Raw genomic sequence first — 19,915 nt, 5'->3', positions numbered from 1 at the left:
TTATTGCTTGGGTTTCTTTGTAATATAAATATAAACTCTATAATAACATAAGGGGGAAATTAGCTACGTTTAACCCAATGATTTCCAGAACTTGAGGAAATAAGTTCCATAACATTTTATGATTCCTCTGGTATATTAATTTTAAAAAAATCAGTAAGAACACCAAGTTTGGCTCCAATTGCTGTTAAATGCCTCATATCTTTTATAAGCCAAATTCATTTCCTCTAGCTTCAATCTCTCCACAAATGAAACTTTGGGGGCTCTCATGAAAAGTTCAGTCCCATGTGGTTTATATAATATGTTCATTTTACACACTGGAAATTTTAGGTAAGGTGCTATTTATAGGAGCAGATTCTAAAGCTAGGAAGCAAGTACACATAAGCACACATTCTTAGACACATGTAAATATAAATGATTTCAAAACCACTAACATAAGAGAGCAAAGACATTCTTGCTGGGGTAGCCAACACTCACCTGGGAAGCCTCCAACAAACACAGGGTCATTTGTGTCAGCTGATGTAGATGCTGGGTTTAGGCTTTGGGCTTCCACCTGGTTCCCATCGACTGTGAGCTCGATGCGGTGTTTGATCTTGTTGGCAGTGACTTTATGCCATTGTCCATCACACAAATGCCCTGGAACCCCAGCATCGTAGACAGCAGTGAATCTGCCGGCGCCATTGTCCACATGAAACATCAGCTGGAAAGCAGGAAATAGAACAGTCACAGATGGTTTTATTAAAGAAGTATCATGATGTTTCACACATAAAAATGATCAGGTCTCTAGGAAAGACGTCGGCCAGAATCATTTGAACTGGATGTAACTGGGCATATTGAAAAAAATTTTAAAACTTGATAGAAATTAAAGTATAAATCTAATCACCAGGAGCCACAAATTATGTTCTTTGCTTTGGGGCATTGTTGGGAGTTAATAGGCAAGATACATAAAGCTGGTAATAATTCTGCTTTCAGAAAAATTTGAGGCCAGGTGACAAGAAAAGGACCTAGTGTACACAGGGAAAAATTCTACCTCAGATCTTTGTAGAATGTGAGAGTTCTTACTGAACCTTATAAAATTTTCTTAAAAGATATTGTTTAAAGTGACTATTTATTTGGTTTACAAATTCAAAGTAAAGGATTTTTAAAATTTTAAACTTTTGACGTTTTAATTATGTTTTTTCTTTCATGGATTTCATTTTATATACAAGATTAAGAGTTACATAAATTATATTTTGGAGCCCGTTTCATGTCACAGGTGCCAAAGACCTGAGCCAGAAGGCCAGTTAAATTCCTAACAATGAAGAACTTAGATTAGAAGTTCTGGTCTAAATGAGAAAAATCTGTTTTTAGTAATGTGGAAAGGCCCCTGAAATTTGAGATGACAGAATTCTTTTGAAGCTGGTGAAGAAATGAAACATATTGAAACATTAAAAACATTAGTCAGTTTGGCAACACATTTGACAAGGTAAAAGAAATGAAGTCTTAAAAAAGAAGATTAAAAAGGCAAGTAAATAGGTGAAAAGTTTGTAAACTCTAGTGATGTAATTATTACTGAAATGTTTACTATATTGGGTGGAGTTTGCATATAGATTGCATACTATATTGGGTGTATACAATATTGCATACTATATTGGGTAGCTTTTGCATGTAAAAGGAGCTTGGTGAGAAATGCACATGATAGTGACATATTGATGGTAACTGCCCTTAACAGCACTTGATGAAATGAAGCTTACTTGAAAAAGATGTAGTAAAAGTGTGTTTTGAAAATTTGGTAAAACTATTAAGTGTTGTTTATTTGTTCACCCTTTTTTACCTCTAAGCTGGTGGATCCTTTTTCCTGCATTACTTTTGTTTGAGGACAGTTTGAAAATTGAGCGGAAGGAGGAAGAAAGCAAGAAAAGAATAGTTTAGGTCACTATGTGATTTTTCTTCTTGGGAGGCAACACTAAGGGTAGAAACGTGAACTGAGTTGAAGTACAATTCCTATTTAATAGCCAAATAGAAAACTTGTGAAATTTCTTGTTCTGCCTTCTCTTTTTACCTGCTGCCTATAGTGCAAAGTTGTCTCACTGCAGGGCTTAGAGAGGTGTTTAGAATTTGATTATCAATTATTATCAATCTGACACACTACTTTTATAAATTTGCTGTTTTTTGAAATGGTATCTGGATGCTCTTTTAAAAAATTGAGAAACTGTTATGTCAGTTGGCTACCTTGACTTCTAAGAGATGCCTAGCCTGTTATAAGAGGCAGACTAATTTTAGATGATCCACACCTCTGCCTTTTCTCCCACTGGAGTCAATAGTTTCATAGACAGTGTGTTGCTTAAGAGGAGAATAAGAGTGTATTCATAGCAACACAGTAAGAACTTGAGATCTCAAACTATTTGGTTCATTATTAGTCAACATAATTGGCTTGCTGTAGAATTAATGCATTTAAAGTTTATACTGGCCTACACAATAGTTATGCTGAAAACATACACAAATTGAAATAATCCAGAAGGATGAAAACATACAATTTAGCTTTCTCCCAACAAAGAATACAGCCAGGCTTCAAAATATTCGAGTTCGTCACACATGAACGATATCTACACATCAACAATATCATGAAGAAATCAGAAATGTTTCGATTGCTGACACTCACCTTTTCATCAATCATTTCAATACCCATTCCATCCATTTTTTGACTACTGATCCCCAGAAGAACTCCAGTTGTTCTAGTTGTGCGGAATTCAAATTCTACAAGAAGGTCCAATCCCACTTTGAATCCACCAACTGTAAAATGAAGATTTTAAATATTGTGGATTAGAGTATGGGGACTGTTAATTCAAACGTGTGCAATGCATGACTTTTTATTAGATTTCAATTAAAATGCTAGCTAATTCTAATGAGGGCTGTAAGTTTCAGATCTTGCCTGGCCTATCTTCCACCATTGTGTCCTGTAACACACTCCATAGTTATTGCTTCTTTTCTGGGCTGCCTTCCCTTCTGGAATGTACGTTCTATGAGATCAGGGGCATTGTCTATACTTTTCACCATTTTATCCCTGTGCTTACTAAAGTGTCTGGCACATCATGATGGTTTAATATGTATTATTTGAATAAATGGATACACACTGAGATTGACTCAAAGAATCTCACTGTCAGGTATTATTATCTTAGAAGTCTCTCAGTTGGGTTAAGAAAAACATTTCAGTGATTTTTCAGTAAAATTTTAGTGGGGCACACTAAATGGTGCCATAATCATCTAAAAGGGTTCAAAAGTTGCCACACATTTTATTAATACAGAGAGAAACTGTAAATACAATGTTGATGGGAAGTTTCTGGGACATAAGTAGACTTATCTTGTTCATCCAGTGAATTCTTTTCTCTATGATTTTCCATATTTGACTCTTTGATTTCTTTAAATCTTTGAGCAAGTATTTAAGATAGGCCTCTTAGGAACAAAGTGATCTGTTAAGATCTGTCTAGACCACGGAAACTGAATTGAGTATCAGGGAACTACTCAGGGGAATTTTCTCCAAGTCTTCTATTTATTAGTCAAGAAATAAATGCTATGTGTAGCCACAGCTGTCTCCAATGAAGGATGGTAGCTGTTATGTGAAAGACTTTTGTTCTACTGAGAACCTCGATGGGTTTGGATTGGCAAAGGTGGGTTCATAGCAGATTTTAACAATAAAAGCTAGCCAGTTGTGCCTGGGAAACATAGTGACACCCATTCTGTAAATAAATAAAAAAATAAATAAAGGGTAGAAGAAGCTGAATTGTTCTGCAAAATAAAACCAAAAGGGAGAAGTAAGGAGAAGAGAGGAAGGACATGAGGAAGTTCGGCTGAGGACAGAAAGAATGAAGAGGTCAATACAAAGTCCCAGTGACTGGGTCGGTGGAGAAACATTTAAGAACAAAGATGTCAAAGGTTAAGATGAATTGTATGTTTTCCAGTGAAGTGATCTCTTCTGACCACCCAAGTCTTATGTAAATTGTATTACACTGTGTGTTCAGGGGATGGCAAGGGCCATTAGAAACAGAGGAAGTGGGTAATTTTCTGGTTTGGTCTGATCCAGAATTATAAGAGCCCAGGCAGGATGGCAAGTCAATCCATTAACTGCAGAAGCTGAAGCTGAAACTCATCACAAAATTTGACATTGAAATGGGCAAAGACTTCTTGAGTAATAACACCACAAGCACAGGCAACCAAAGCAAAAATAGACAAATGGGACCACATCAAGTTAAAAAGCTTCTGCACAGCAAAGGAAACTATCAACAAAGTGAAGTGACAACCCACAGAATGGGAGAACATATTTGCAAACTACCCATCTGAGAAGTGATTAATAACCAGAATATAAAAGGAACTCAAACAATTCTACAGGGAAAAAAAAATCTAATAATCCTATTTAAAAATGGGTACAAGATTTGGATAGACATTTCTCAAAAGAAGATATTCAGATGGCAAACAGGTATATGAAAAGGTGCTCAACTGATCATCAGATCATCATGCTCAACATGATGCTCAACATGATGATCAGTGCATCACTGATCATCAGAGAAATGCAAATCAAAACTACAATGAGCTATTATCTCACCCAAGTTAAAATGGCTTTTATCCAAAAGATAGGCAATATAACAAATGCTGACGAGGATGTAGAGAAAAGGGAACCCTCGTACACTGTTGGTGGGAATGTAAACTAGTGCAACTGCTATGGAGAACAGTTTGGAGGTTCCTCAGAACACTAAAAATAGAGCTACCATATGATCCATCAATTCCACTCTTAGATATATACTCAAAAGAATATCGAAGAGATATCTGCACTCCTGTTTATTGCAACACTATTTACAATAGCCAAGATTTGGAAGCCACCTGTGTGTCCATCAGCAGATGAATGGATAAAGAAAATGTGGTACATATATATAATGGATATGAATAAGCCATAAAAAAGAATGAGATCCTGTCATTTGCAAGAACATGGGTGGTTCTCGAGGTCATTATATTAAGTAAAATAAGCCAGGCACACAAAGGCAAACATCACATGTTCTCACTTATCTGTGGGAGCTAAAAATGAAAGCAATTGAACTCATGGAGATAGAAATTAGAAGGATAGTTACCAGAGGTTGGGAAGGTTAGTGGCAGGGAGGAGTAGGGATGGTTAATGATACAAAATAGTTTGAATGAATAAGAGTTAGTATTTCCTAGCACAAGTGTAACTACAGTTAAAAAAAATTAATTGTACATTTTAAATTAACTAAAAGAGTATAATCAGATTGTTTGAAACATAAAGAATACATGTTTGAGGTGATGGATACCCCATTTACCCTGATATGATTATTATGCATTGCATGCCTATATCAAAATATCTCAGGTAACCCATAAATATATACAGCCACTGTGTACCCACAAAAATTAAAAATCAAAGGATTAAAAAATTATTATGTAGAGGTTATTTCCTATTTCTTTTTCCTAGCTGTACCTTCATGACCAGTGATATAAAACCATACTGGAAATGTTCATTGGAAATGGAGTGGAGAAAGCCAGAAATGATGCCAGCCATCGTCACCATCAACAAGAAACGGACACGGGTATGCATTGTGTGTATGGGTATGTGTTGAAGGGGAGGAGATTATGAAATACAGCCTTGCAGGGAATTGAAAAGAAGAAAAAAAACATATCTCCAGAAACTGGAAGGTAGGAAAACAACATAGTATAAACATATGAGTGTTCTTGCAAAATTATTTATTTTGCTGTTCTTAATCTCCAGTAAAGGAGATGGAATAAATTCTCTAAATAGACCTTTACTTTATTTCTTCTATTAATTCTTATCAGGATCAGATACATGAATTTTTAAGAAGCATTTTTGAAATTACTTTCATAAGTTTATTTTTGGCTTAAATAAAGGATACTAGTTTAGGACTCTGGGAACTTTTATTATTTGGTACTAGCAAGAAGTTAGTATTTGTATCCAGTTAATAATCAACAGGAAGGAAATGAAAGAGCCTTACCTGCTTTGGCAAAACCTGTTCCATCAAAATATGTTCCCCTCTGAGCATTTGCAAAACATGTCCCGATATGGAAGCTGGAGGTGGGCTCTTCCAGATCAGCAGGGGCCTCTGCCATGTGGAGATTCCTGATGCAGCCGTCAATGCTATAGGTCACCTAAACGTTCAGATCAGAAGAAACAAATGTCAAGTTTTAGCAGAACTTTGCCTTTACGTAGAATACAATCATTTGTGGGGTGCTCTATGTGTGTGGTTATTGGCCAGTTGTCTTAGGGTAGGACATCCCCCAAAGCTGCCTGGGTTCTCTATTACCACCAGGCTTCCTGGCATGGATGCAGAAAATCCTGTGTTGTGCTTCTCAACTCAGATGTATCTATCCTGGAATATGACTGTTCTCATAGTCTAAATACTGCACACTATGTCTCCATTGGTTTGACAGAGCTATGGGCCCCATGTGGGTATCATAAGTTTTAATTGGTCTCTTATGTTCCTGATTTTATGTTTCTATTAATAGTTTATTAAACTTACTATATACACATTTTGTCATAGCCTATGTTCAATTTCTATTTGAAAAGGTAATTAGGTTTGGTTCAGTGCTTCTTCCTTTTGAATATCTAATGAAAGCAGCAGACCCTCCCCTAAGAAAATGCAAATATGCATAAAACTTGAAAGTTTGCATAAAACATCGGGGATTCAAGGAATTTAGAAGTAACTCAATCACACTCTGGTCCATTATATTTTATCTGTTTTTAAAATTCAAGTGAATTGCTTTTACCAGTGTCACTTCAGAGACTTTTGTTTTTGATAGACCTAAAAAGCATATCCAATAGCTATGAAAGGAAAGTAATACTGATCATCCACAAGAGAAGCCAAATGCTGAGAATTACAACTATAATGGGTGATTGTCTTTGATGAGTGAGCAAATCTACATTATCATGTGTTCTAATTTGAGTACAGAAATGTATCACATTTGTATCTAGTGTGTTCTCTAAAAGCACGAATCAATCCCCCATGCTTCTCTCAGAGTAACACTTTCCAAAGCAAACTAGGACACATGGTCTGATAAAAAAAATTATTTGGTGAATATTGATTTACAAAACTGTGAGGGCTTTAAATTCTGAATCCAAAATTGGATAACTGTACTCTAACTACTGCATCTCTCAATATTTGCTAAATCTCTATGCCTGAACACCATGAATACATACCATCATTTTCATCTTTCAGTGCTTTTTATATGCCTGCTACTCTTCCAATCACTTTATTTTTATTTATTTATTTGTTTTTTGAGACAGGGTCTTGCTGTGTTGCCCAGGCTGGAATGCAGTGGTGCTATTACAGCTCACTGCAACCTCTGCCCCTCGGGTTCAAGTGATTCTCGTGCCTCAGCCCCCGAACTAGCTGGGACTACAGGCACATACCACCACACCTGGCTAATTTTTTGTATTTTTAGTAGAGACAGGGTTTTTGGCCAGGCTGGTCTTGAACTCCTGGTCTCAAGGGATCTGCCTGCCTTGGCCTCCCAAAGTGCTGAGATTACAGGTGTGAGCCACCACGCCCAACTCAATCATTTAATCTTTATGCAATCCTTTGTGTTTAGTATTATCATTACCCTATTTTGCAAAAGAGAATTCTTTGTTAAAAAAGATTAACTTGCTCCAAAACACACAGCTAGTCAATAGTTAAATAGGTATTCAAACCAAGAGAGTCTGGCTCCAGAATCCCCACTCAGTGTTCCGTGGCATTGTCTCTCATAAGCTAATCTAAAAAACCTTCTGTCCGCCGGGCACGGTGACTCACGCCTGTAATCCCAGCACTTTGGAAGGCCGAGGCAGGCGGATCATGAGGTCAAGAGATGGAGACCATCCTGGCTAACACGGTGAAACCCCATCTCTATTAAAAGTACAAAAAATTATCCGGGCGTAAGCCAAGATCGCGTCACTGCACTCCAGCCTGGGTGACAAAGCAAGACTCCGTCTCAAAAAAAAAAACCAAAAAAAAAACCTGTCCCTTTTCAGAAAAGATAACTTCCTACTCACCTATCAGCTTTCATGGGCCCATGTGACCTAATAAATCAAAATATATCAATAAATGAATCAGTCATATATTTAGGTAATAAAGAAGAAATTAGATATTTACTGGACCAATTCTTCGGGTAGTGTAGTTGATGGGTAACCCACCAACATACAGCATTCCCACAACATCCAGGATGTCAGCTTTTCTGGGACTAATGGTTCTGTTGGAGGCCCCATCTACATAAAGAATTCCTTCTTGCTTACTTCTCATTATCTTAATCTACAAAAAAGAAAGAGGTCATTAATGCCAATCCTGAACAAATTTCAAATATGCAGAGTATAAGACATAAGGACTTTAACAATGTTACCAAGAAAAATTGAAACAATGTACACAGTGCTTAGTATGTGCTAAGCCCATTATATATGGGAAAGTTAAACCCATTTTACAGAATATCTCAAATTCTGTCTTTTCCATGACTACTATCACCAAAAGAATACCGAATTTTCCTGGGTCAGTTTTAGGTTGAAGTCTCTTCAGGAGTTTCCCGAGTGTGGATATGTGTTGAGAGGGAGGAATGTTGTAAGGAAGCCTGCAGACTAATAGCACTTTCATGAATTAAGTGCAGCAAAATTCATGTACAGTTTTAAAAGTGCCTTAGTTTGATTGAGCAAGGAGCCTGGGCTCCCAACACGATTTCAGATACGCTACGTCCTTTTGCCTAACAGGCCCTTCTTGTGTACAATTAGAGAAAGAGTGGCACAAATAGGCTGCACTTCTTTCTGCAGAAACTGATGAGTACAAAGTCAGGGAGGAAGACAGAGAACTGACTGAGGCTGAAATTAGGGTGGTGGAGCGAATTATCTTCTGAGACAGAATGAAATAAGGGGTGTAAAGACTGGCTGGAGTATAAAAATCTTGAGTCTGAATTTAGGTAAAGGAGCATGAAAGCCTGTAAAACGCTAAAGTACCATGATGGTTTAAAAATTAGTCTGGGTCAGGATTAGAGTAATTTAACTCTTCATTTTACATATATTTATTCTGGTTTGGGAAGTAATTTTAAAAAACCATCAAAAATAAAATCCATTTTTAATTTGACTAATTATAGTATTTAAGTCCCTTTCTTAATCCCAGCCTCATTGTGGTTCAACGATATGTCTTTTTCTCAAGTGTCATATTTATTATTCTATTAGCTAGAGATGGAAGAAATCTTAATGAGAGCTCCTTCATTTGGATCCATATTTGCTAGTCATAAGCTCCCAGCAAAAATGAAGATTCTTTTTCTTATTTCCATGATAACAAATTGGTTGGCTTTGCGTTTTTTAAGGTTTTTTGACTTTCTAGAATATGACAAGTCCAAGTATGTTAACATTAACCAAATCTAACATCTAATAATATCGTACTCTGAAAATTAAAAATTTTATTGGTCTACCTAGGGAAGCTTTACTTCATAGGCTATCGCAGGTGCAGAGACAAATGTTGAGATTTTGTTTTAATCAGGCAGTATATTATCTATTTGCAGTCATGCCAAAGAGGACAGTAAGCTGGCAAACGAGCCTTCTGTGCCCATAATAGTACCAGTTTCTGGGTGTAAGGCCAACGTTTTTAAAATTGTTCCAAATAACTGTCAGTAGAAATGATACCTTAGAGCCCTTTAAGCATGATAAGCCAGAGATTCCTGGATTCCTGGTTTTCACAGACCAGTGTGTGGTTAGGTGGGGAGCCTTGGGACCCATTTTAGTGTTGCCAACTTTTGCTTTTGGCAAATACTATTTCATAATAGAAAGGCCTTTTAGCCACCATGAAAATGCTATAATATAATCTCAGAATAAATATTATTCCTTCAGATCGAATACATCAAGCTTTATGATGAACACACTCTGTTGTTCTACGTTTCTCACTTAGAGCAGTGGAAATGTCTTCAGCCGCCTGGTCTCAGTTTATGGGTAGAGGTTTGAGAACCACAGCCAAATAGCAGTGATGGAACCATGATGAAGCATGTCAGTGGTCAAATGTAAACCTACACAGGTCTGAGCACATTTTCCAAGATTGTAGTAGTTGTATATGGCACTCATTTTATTTTTAGCTTCTGCCAGAGTCAGTGTCTGCCCTGGCAAAATATACTGGCACCAGGAGAATGCTGATGGCTGCCACTCACTAATTCCCTTAGGGTACTGCCAATATCCAGGGGACTATTACCTTGTGCCACTGGCCATCATTGATTTTGGTGGGGATCATGGTGTTGGTGTCCCCACTCCCCAAGTCATAGCTGAAGTAGGGCAATCCATTTCTCAGCTGAACTGTGGCAAAATCAGCATGATTGATGCGAGCCATGTAAAAAAGCAAGCCAGATTCAGCTTCGGTTCTTACTTCCAACTCAATTGTGAGACTGTGAAACAAAAGCATGCAAAGTCAAATAGAAAAATAAGAGCATTCTCATGCTAAAATAGAGCAGTATCAGATCATGGCTGCATTTTCATAAAGGAGAGTAAAACCTTCTCAGAGATGAGGAATGTCCTGGACTACTGATTTCCTACATTGGGCTCCTCAGGCTCAAATAACATTCTATTCTCTACTGTACTCAGTAAATTAAAAGAAAAGCTAGCTTCATTAATTAATAAGTGTAGTAGATTAAACTTAATTAAACACGAATACTCAGTTCTTCATTTATCAGTTCTTTCCCAGTGTCTCAGGATGATACATACCGGTTTTTAACTTTGGTGTCATCAAATGCAATTGCAATGTGACTGTTTCTTGAAAGCCCGAACTGCTTGCTCCCCATCAAAAGAGCTGGTTCTGATTCTGCAGCACAAGGACCCTGTAAAATACCCAGGAGAGAAAGACAAGAGATTATGGACTGTTCTTTAAAAAGGTAATGATGCTGTCTAATTGTTTCTTACATATTAGAGTAATTCTTTAAGAATAAAAACTGTACATTATTCATCTCTGTAGTCTACTGCATAGTAAGTACTTATTATCAAGTGCTCAGTGAGTGTGAATCAGTTTTCTTATATCACACCCTTGAATTGCTAAAGGAATGTGCTCAGACATATGTATTGATTAATTCATAGTTTCATTATCCTCTAAAAATTTATTTATATTTCTGAGAAAACTGGAATTTCCCTTTCATTTTTCCTTCACGTATGAAGAGTTCTATTCTTAGAAGATCGAACAGTGAAAATGACAAGCTAGCCGCTTGGGTTATAACAGTAGAAAAATGTGTTTTTTCTTGCCCTCCCCATTTCCATCTCCCACTATATTACTTTTTCTTGAAAATTATCAGTCCACTAGAAGGTTTCCATGAATTTAGACTTTCAAGATGGTGTATCTAAACCTGCACGTCAGCCCATTCAGGCCCTTGCCAGTTGCTAGGCAACCCAGCACATTTTAAAAATGTAACCCACCATACACCATTTCAACTGCCACTGTTCAAAGATCAGCTTCCCAGGGTGCTGAAGGGGGAGAGCTAGGTGCGGGGCTGTGCCGTCACATGGTTTAATGCTCTGCTGTCACCATCTTGAAATTCTTAATAATTTTTCAATGAGGGGTCCTGCATTTTCAGTTTTGCACTGGGGCTTGCAAAGCATACAGTGGTCCTGGCTAAGTAGATCACATTTGGCTACCATAACACACAGCTCCATAAATAATCAAGGCTCCTTAAATTACCAAAGCCACAATTCCTTTCCCTGTTCTCTATTTTCACAAGATAGCTCGATATACAGGCTGCTTAGGAAGGCTCTTAGAACACGCAGTACATGAGAAAATAACCTGCACACTCTCACCAACACATCTGTTTTTAAGATCTGCACTTAATAGCTCTGGCTGGGCCACTGCCCCAGTGAGTGCTGACTCAGCAGAGGTTCTCAAGCAGCCCAAGGCAGGCTTTTGATGCACAGTGTTCTTCCCAAAGAGTGTACCTCAGAGATGACTCATCAGCACACAGGACATTTTTACTTGATGAGGAAAAGCCTTGTTCTCTTTTCTCTTGATCTTAGTCAAACGAAGCACTCTGCCACAGCAGGTAAAAGGCTTTAAGTGTTTTGAAACACTATAAAATTGGTCTTCATGGAAGTATTTCCCTTCTTGCTTCCCGGGAGATGGTCAGTTATAAAGAGCAGACTGGCCGAAATTCACACAGCTATGCAAAACCCCGTGGGCAGGACAGGAAAATGCTATTCATTCGCACAGTTGAATGGCCTCTTTTAGAGTCAGCATGTGGCACCTTTCTTATTACGCTGCCTGCAAAAAGAGCCCGAATGGAGACGCTTCGGTAGCTTAAGATCTCAGTCATGAATACTCCTATTAATAGAATTGGGGTCTTTTATCAACCTCTCACGATACTTCCCGGACGGAGGACCATCTCGACAAACATGCGGAGCCCGCGGTCTTCCTCAGAAATTGCTAAGAGAATCCTATCTGCTGTGAGTCCACTGGGGACAGAATTTCACTGAAACATCTTTACACCCTCGGCTCTGAAAACTGAGGGATTAAAATCGTGAATGGATGCTGAGGAATTAGGAAACAATTACATGTAGCTCAAAAGAGAACCACCAGTGGGTTATGTCCATGTTATCGCGGTTACAGTCACTTGTCTAATTCCTATATGTAAATGTTAATATAACTTCTCTATTAAAATGAAAACAAATTTCAAGGTGGCAGTCGTACACTGCTGGTAGCAGCTGTATGCTGTGGGGGACTTTTTGATTGCTGGTAGACTGGACAGGTGTATCCAAAACTGGTCCCGAGCTAAGCAGCAGATTTTTGTTTGTTTTTGTTTTGTTGTTGTGTCGTCGTACACTATCAGATTTTCTAGATGGACAAGGCACTGGTCAAGTCATTTTAGAAAAAAACCTTTGACCAGAAAAGGACAAGGACTTTGTCAAAGTTCTTTTAAGAGTCATTGCAGGACACACCCGATTGAAATTTAGGAAGAACAGCACCTCCTGGATTAGATCCTCCATTTCTGCAACGGGCAGCCCTGGAGAAGCAGGCAGAAGCAGTGCTTAATAAAATGGTGTTCTCAGATGAGCCAATGTTACGGAACAGTTGTACCAAACTGACACTGTAACATGTAACCTCAAAGTTTAAAGCCATTATGGTGTATAGCCCTTTGTTTTTAAGGACATCCAAGGTGATGTTTACTATCATTGATTTGCAACAGGATGGATGTTGTTTTAATAAAACTTCTATCACCTTCCTTTATTAAACTGGTAGTTGGAAAAGGACTGAGAAGTGCTGGTGTGAGAGGCTTTTTATACATGTGTACCTCAGGATTTAAATGGGACAAAAATTCCCCACCCTCTAATTTGACAGCGTTTTGTACAAATCTAGATCTCCCCCTTGCTTGGTTAAAGGATGTCTTCCTTGCATCACTTTTCCTGGGGTAAACTGAAACCAAGTCTGATGGGCATGGAGGCTCATGTTTGTAATCCCAGCATTTGGAAAGCCGAGGCAGGAAGACCACTTGAGGCTAGTAGTTTGAGACCAGCCTGGGCAACAAAGTGAGGACCCCTGCCCCGCTCTGTCTCTCCAAAAGAACAACAACAACAACAACAACAAAAATTAAAAAAAATAAAAAATTAGCCAGGCATGTTGTTGCATGCTGAAAGCCCCAGCTACTTGGGAGGCTAAGGCAGGAGAATTGCTTGAGTCCAGGAGTTCAAGGTTAGAGTGAATTACGATTGCATCACTGCACTCCAGCCTGGACAATAAAGCAAGAACCTGTCTCAAAAAGAAAAAAACACGATGGAATCAGGGCAGCACCAGTTTATTGGTTTGCCCGGTGTTGCTTCCTCTTCTCTTCCTTCTGCCTCATGTTCCACAGTGGGTGGAGCTGCTCATTCAGCAGCTCAAGCTTCCTTTTTCCTTCTAGAATGTTAAAGGGGGAACAAGTGAGATGGAACAGACACTGCCCCGTGCTTTGCTCAGAAATAAAATGATCTTGTCATTAAGGATGTTTTCAACTCTGCTTGCCATTAAAATCTAAGCTAAGACAAAAGGGTAAGAGAAAAGATCTAATGAGGTAATTTTAAGGAACTTTTAAAGAATGGTCATTGCAAGATGAATCATCCTTTTCTAAGCTAGTGTATACTTGAAGGCATCCTCATCTCTACGGACATGATGCTTTGCCTGTGTTGTTTTGGACACACTAATCTCTCAAATGTGTTAAAACAAGAATAATAATAATAAAAAAAAAATTCACGGTCTCAGTAGAGGCTCATCAATCTCAACGTGTTACAATTCTGCCACCTTGTGGGGACTTTTTAAAGTACTAGAAATAGATAATGGTGAAAATGGGGTATGAAAGGAGGACAGATATGCTTGTTTTTCATTTGCCTTTGCTTGGTAGGTTACAGGTTGTAGGCAGACAGGACGTGGCTGGGGAGTCTAGCGTGGTGGTGCACCTGTTGATTATATCAGTGACGTGGTTGGGAATAATTATGGAGGAAGCCATGCTTCCCAAAGCCTTGTTTACGCAAGTAGATAGTGCACCAAATTAGTAATGGCGCCAAAACGTTTTCACCCTCACAGTGTCACTTGTTTAACTTCAGGTCAGAATAAAGCAATGGTCGTTTCTATCTGCAGATTGGTGGCTGACATTTGGAAATGAGTTCTTAGATTCAGGAGTGCGTATAATTCGTTGATAAGCATCTCTTGAATTTCCTAGGTCCTGAGCAGAGATTTATGTTGCATTTATCAAAACTGGCATCTTTGTTCTTGAAAGCACCAAACAATGAATCATCATAGAAATTGCATAATTTTCTTCTTTCATGAGTCAATAATTCCCCTAATAAATGTGGGCTAAAATCACATCTGATGCTTATTTGTCATGATTTTCTTTATGGATGAATAAATGGAAGATATTTTTTATAGCACTGACTTTAATCTTCTAAAATATAAAAGCCCTACTCAAGATGTTTATTGAGAAACTGAATTATTGTTAACACTGCACTTAAGCTCATTTGGTGGGTCTTGGGCATTTACAGTAATATTTATACATTAATGTCTAAACAGGGATTCCTTGATATGTGGAAAATGTATGTTTTCTCTGTGAATACATATCAGTAGCCAATCAGTTTATCCTTTGGCCTTGACTGTACTTAGCTCTTAAAGGTGTAGCACTAAAGCTCCTAGGGAAATCACTTTCCTTTCCTTTATTATTTCCTTCGCTGTTCACTTCTTTTCCTCAAATCCCAAAGAGACCTCATCAGTACAGGAACTCTCCATGGCTACTTGTATTGTTTTTCTTAGTTTTCACATTTTAAACTGTGAGGTTTACAGCTGAACTCTTCAATAAAATTCAAGTAAAAGAATGTAACCAGCTCATTATCTACAAATCCACACAAGCTATCCTTGTTAAAAAGACTTGGTCTAAACAGTGCACATACTTGCAGAGAACTTTCCACATGTCAACAAATTTCTGTAATACTTGAAGTTCAGCCTCTTATCTACCTCTACCTCCTGCCATCCTCCATGAAAAATATCCACAAATAGAACACGTAGAAATGTTTTCTCTAGCTCTGAATGGGCTAAAGAATAAGAGAGAAGTATAAAGAGAAGACAAGCTACCATACTATGAAATGAGATAATATGCATGAAATGCTCTTTAATCTAGCATGTTCAACATGAATTAATCATAAGATTGACATAATCCATTTCACAGGGCAGAGCTTTCTCAAGACACTCTTACATTGCCCTGTAGTATAGTGAATGTTGTCCTCATGCTGTTAGTTGCTGGCAGGATTGGGTGTGATGGGTGTAAAGAAGAAAAAGAAGGGCACTGAGAATAGGAGATCTTTTCTGTCAACTGTGCTAGCACAAATATGGAGCTCATAAATAGGCAGTTCTCACTTCAGGAGTTAACTTTTAAGTCTTAGTTCTTAAATAACTCTTAAAAATCTAAATTCTGGGCCAGGCATGGTGGTTCATGCCTGTAATCTCAACACTTTGGCAGACTGAGGCAGGTGGATCACTTCCCAAGAGTTCGAGACCAGCCTGGCCAACATGGCGAAATCCCATCTCTATTAAAAATACAAAAATTAGCCAGACACAGTGCAATGCACCTGTAGACCCAGCTACTCAGGTGGCTGAGGCTTGAGGATTGCCTGAGCCTGGGAGATTGAGGCTGCAGTGAGCCATGATTGTGCCACTGCACACCAGCCTGGGCAACAGAGCAAGAAAAAAAAAAAAAAAAGAATCTAAAGTCTGATACAAAAAAGGAAAATGGTGAGAATTGAAAATTATGGAGGACTTATTTAATAACCACATCATTACAATGCATATATCATTACATATCAAACCAATAAAAGGGTTTGGAATTGCTTAAAAATTGAATACTTACCACATCCCTTTTTTTTCTAGCACCTGTCACCCACCCTAAAAATGTGAAAAGTTAAACTAACTAGAATAATTAAGTTAAAGAAACACAGAAGTTAAACAAACACAAGAATAAATACAGAGATGGAATGTTACTTTGAGCCAGGCATGGTGCTGGGTGCTTTGCATAAAATGTATAACTTATTCCCTCATAATAGTAATCCTAGCAGGAAGATATTACTATCCTTATTTGTCTGTTAATTATTTTACTTTTAGAAAGGACAAGTAACCTGCCAGAAATCATGGAATAAAAGTGGGAGGGCTATGGCAGAAAAAGCAACTCTCTCTCTTTTTCCCTGACCAGCAATGATAATATCATATTCAACTTTGCACTTAGTAGATGCTTAATAAATATTTGTTATAAATTAAACTGTAAAACTTTTAACTTTTAATAACCTTTAAAAAGAAGACACCTTTTTCCCCCTACACACAAAAAAAGAACATAAGAAAGGAATCAAATTAAAACAGAAGATATTTGTGGCTCCATAATCTGAACTCTAGAATATGATACAATTAATAGAGATGGAAAGTTCTAAAAAATCTAATCCTGACCACACAGTCGGAAATAATTACAATGTGCAAAAGAAGGGGAAATAGGCTGGGCACCGTGTCTCGTGCCTGTAATCCCAGCACTTTGGGAGGCCAAGGCGAGAGGATCACCTGAGGTCGGGAGTTCGAGACCAGCCTGACCAACATGGAGAAATCCCGTCTCAACTAAAAATACAAAATTAGCCAGGCGTGGTGGTGCATGCCCGTAATCCTAGCTACTTGGGAGACTGAGGCAGGAGAATTGCTTGAACCCGGGAGGCAGAGGTTGCAGTGAGCTGAGATTGTGACATTACACTCCAGCCTGGGCAACAAGAGCGAAACCCTGTCTCAAAAAAAAAAAAAAAAAAAAAAAAAAGAAGGGGAAATAGCAGTTGGAATTTAGTTATCTGGGTTTTAGTTCCAACTATCGCTCATGTTGGTAACCCTGGGCCATGCTGTAAGTTTGAGGGCTTTCTTTCCTCATGTGCAAGTTAAGAGTTGGAATCTTTAGGGTGTCTTCTAGCTCTAATGTTCGGTGATTCTTTCTAAACCAACCAGTTTGGCGTGCTACTCAACTTTTTGCTTCTGTCTCATCTACTAAGTGGAATGCTCTGTTTTCGGAAAAGTTAAAACATACACTGCTGAGAGGAAATGGAAATCGAAATTAGAACAGAAGGTTATAAAAAAAAAAAAAAAAGAACCTTAAATGAGTAAAAATCTCCATTCCCAGATGGGCAAGTATCTTTATTTTGAGAAAAAGGGAAAAAGTGTGATCTCTAAATACCACAGAAAAATGTGCTTGAGAGGCCCTATAAAATGAAGTTTGTGTAAGTACTTAGAAAAGTAAGGTGATCCATGGAGGCTGGCAGGGTTATCCCTAAAAATCCAAACCAGCACAGGTTGAGAGACCTGCCTGGAGGATGTTCTAGTGATAGATAAGAAGGTCCATGAGGTTCTGCTTGATTGAATAAGGTACTCGATTAGGAATTAGTAGCATTGTATCTATTAAAAACGTTAAAACATTCTTAGGTGCATTAGTAGAAATATGGTAACAATTAAGGGAGGGAGGGGTCCCACCGTCCCCTGAGCTGGTGACTTCCTTTTGAGTAGTAGGTGCCATATTATGAAGGGAATATTTCAAATTTAAGAATACTGATCATAGAGGGGTAACAATTAGAAATGAGGTAATACAAAGAATACCTGAACTAGGGAAATGGTTAGCCTAGGGAAGGAGAAGACAGCTATTTTCAAATTCTTGAAGGGACGTTAGAGAATACATAATAAAGTGTGTTTGCCTGTAGAAACACGATCATTACATAGAAGTTTTGGGGACTCATTTTTACCCCAATATAACCAATGGCTTTCTAACAACTCGAGCCTGCCTTGTTATAACACTGGAAAATCTTGTCAATGAAGTGTTCAAGCAAAGGCTGTAAGTATCATATAAAAGGAATTCATGCATTAAGATGGTGATTGGACCAGATGATCGTTAGGGCTCTTGCCAATTTCACTTTATACTTTTAAGTTAGTTGTTTAGAAATTAGGCTCTGTTTTCTCCTAGAAACATTTTTATAAGTGGACATTAGGATCCAAGGTCAAAAAAGTTCATTCAACTCATGATGTTTTCTAATTCTTCAATTGAAAATGCATTCTTGAGTCTGAGAAACACATAATTTTCAGGTATATAAGGGTGAAGAGGAGGATCATTAACCTTACCTTTGCTAAGCAAAGATCTAGCCTGTGGCTGAATTATAAAAGAACTGACGAAACATTCTGGAATCCATGTGGCAGATCTCAGGAATGCCTTAGGATGAAATCAACACCTGGAACTAATCCCCACATGACTGATGGTTTTCCACTTGCTAGCTGTGGGATCTTAGGTATTTTCCTTTGTAAAATATAATACTTGCAGCAATATAAATAAATGTAAATAAAACAATTAATAGTGTGGAGATCAAATGAAATAACAGATACGAAACACCTGGCAGAGTACTGGACACGTAGTAGTTATTCACTAAATGCAGGGATTCCTCAGATTGTCTATGTGGGTATGCTTTTCCCAGTTTTCAAAGAACTTCCACATACATTATCCCATTTGGTTTTTCATAATAACTCTATGTGGTAGGCAAGGTAGGTGAAATATCCATATTTTACAAAGGATGAAAGGATGCTTGGAGTGAATAACCAGTTTCCTTGAATGATGGTTATTTGGCCTCCCATTGAATAAATATTTCTAGTGCAAGGAGCACATTGCTTAACCAATTCCATCGTGGACACTAAGGAAGAGAATGAGATATTCAAGAGTTTTCAAGATCTGCACTCAAGACAACATATCCCACCCATTACTGGTATGGAATACAACCGCAGCACATGAGCTGTAAAGAATGTAGTGACCATGACCGTCTTTGTTGTATTGGTGGTAAGAATGTAAATTGGCATAGCCTGTGGAAGAAGCAATTCAGGTATGTGTATTGAAAACCTTAGACATATTCATCTTTTGGTCTTATAATTTCCTAACTACTTATTTATTTTAAGAATAATTGGAAATAATGAAAAAGTTTGATGCATAGAGGAGCTCATCAGAGTATAGTTTCTAATAGTGAAAAACTGGAAACACTCTCAATAGCCTACCATGGTCTATTAAAAGAGAAGAAATTGGAAAGGCAGAGTGTTCCAGAGATAAGGAGTCAGACTTTGGAGTCTGACTCGCTAGAATCAAATTCTTACTCTGCCTTTTACTAGTGATGTGAGTGGGTTGGTTACTTAAGATAGCTAATTCTTATTAACTCGACTAAAAATAGAAAGACTATGTTTTACGGAGCCGTTATGAGAATTACATATATGTTGAATGAAAATTCTTTAGCCCTGGGCTGGTGAAATACTAATTCTTATCATTACTATATAGTACTTACGCCATTTATTAAATGTTCAGTATGTGTGAGTCATTTAACAAACATTATCTTTTAAAACTCTGATAAAAATCTTTGATGTCTGTGCTGTTAATATCCTCATTTGAC

At 37.8% G+C, this 19,915-nt stretch overlaps 1 protein-coding gene and 1 long non-coding RNA gene across 11 annotated transcripts in view; one reads left to right on the top strand and one right to left on the bottom strand.

Annotated features, from left to right (window-relative positions):
- LOC139363302 (uncharacterized) overlaps positions 1-10,800 on the top strand; it is a 53,793-nt gene extending 42,993 nt beyond the window's left edge. For all 4 annotated transcript variants that reach the window (XR_011623357.1, XR_011623354.1, XR_011623356.1 and 1 more), the window contains 2 exons: positions 5,453-5,673; positions 10,669-10,800. This is a non-coding gene — a long non-coding RNA (uncharacterized lncRNA). The remainder of the gene's footprint in view (positions 1-5,452; positions 5,674-10,668) is intronic.
- LOC105465590 (laminin subunit alpha 2) overlaps positions 1-19,915 on the bottom strand; it is a 628,094-nt gene that overhangs the window by 1,469 nt on the left and 606,710 nt on the right. For all 7 annotated transcript variants that reach the window (XM_071096438.1, XM_071096439.1, XM_071096441.1 and 4 more), the window contains 6 exons: positions 10,700-10,812; positions 10,194-10,383; positions 8,121-8,276; positions 5,988-6,141; positions 2,639-2,769; positions 475-697 (listed from right to left, as the gene is read on the bottom strand). In XM_071096438.1, the coding sequence (XP_070952539.1) occupies positions 475-697; positions 2,639-2,769; positions 5,988-6,141; positions 8,121-8,276; positions 10,194-10,383; positions 10,700-10,812 (967 nt within the window). The remainder of the gene's footprint in view (positions 1-474; positions 698-2,638; positions 2,770-5,987; positions 6,142-8,120; positions 8,277-10,193; positions 10,384-10,699; positions 10,813-19,915) is intronic.

Source organism: Macaca nemestrina, chromosome 5, assembly GCF_043159975.1.
Source record: "Macaca nemestrina isolate mMacNem1 chromosome 5, mMacNem.hap1, whole genome shotgun sequence".
NCBI lineage: Eukaryota > Metazoa > Chordata > Mammalia > Primates > Cercopithecidae > Macaca > Macaca nemestrina.
Note: the sequence above shows the minus strand (reverse complement) of the source record. Positions and strands in the feature narration are given on the sequence as shown.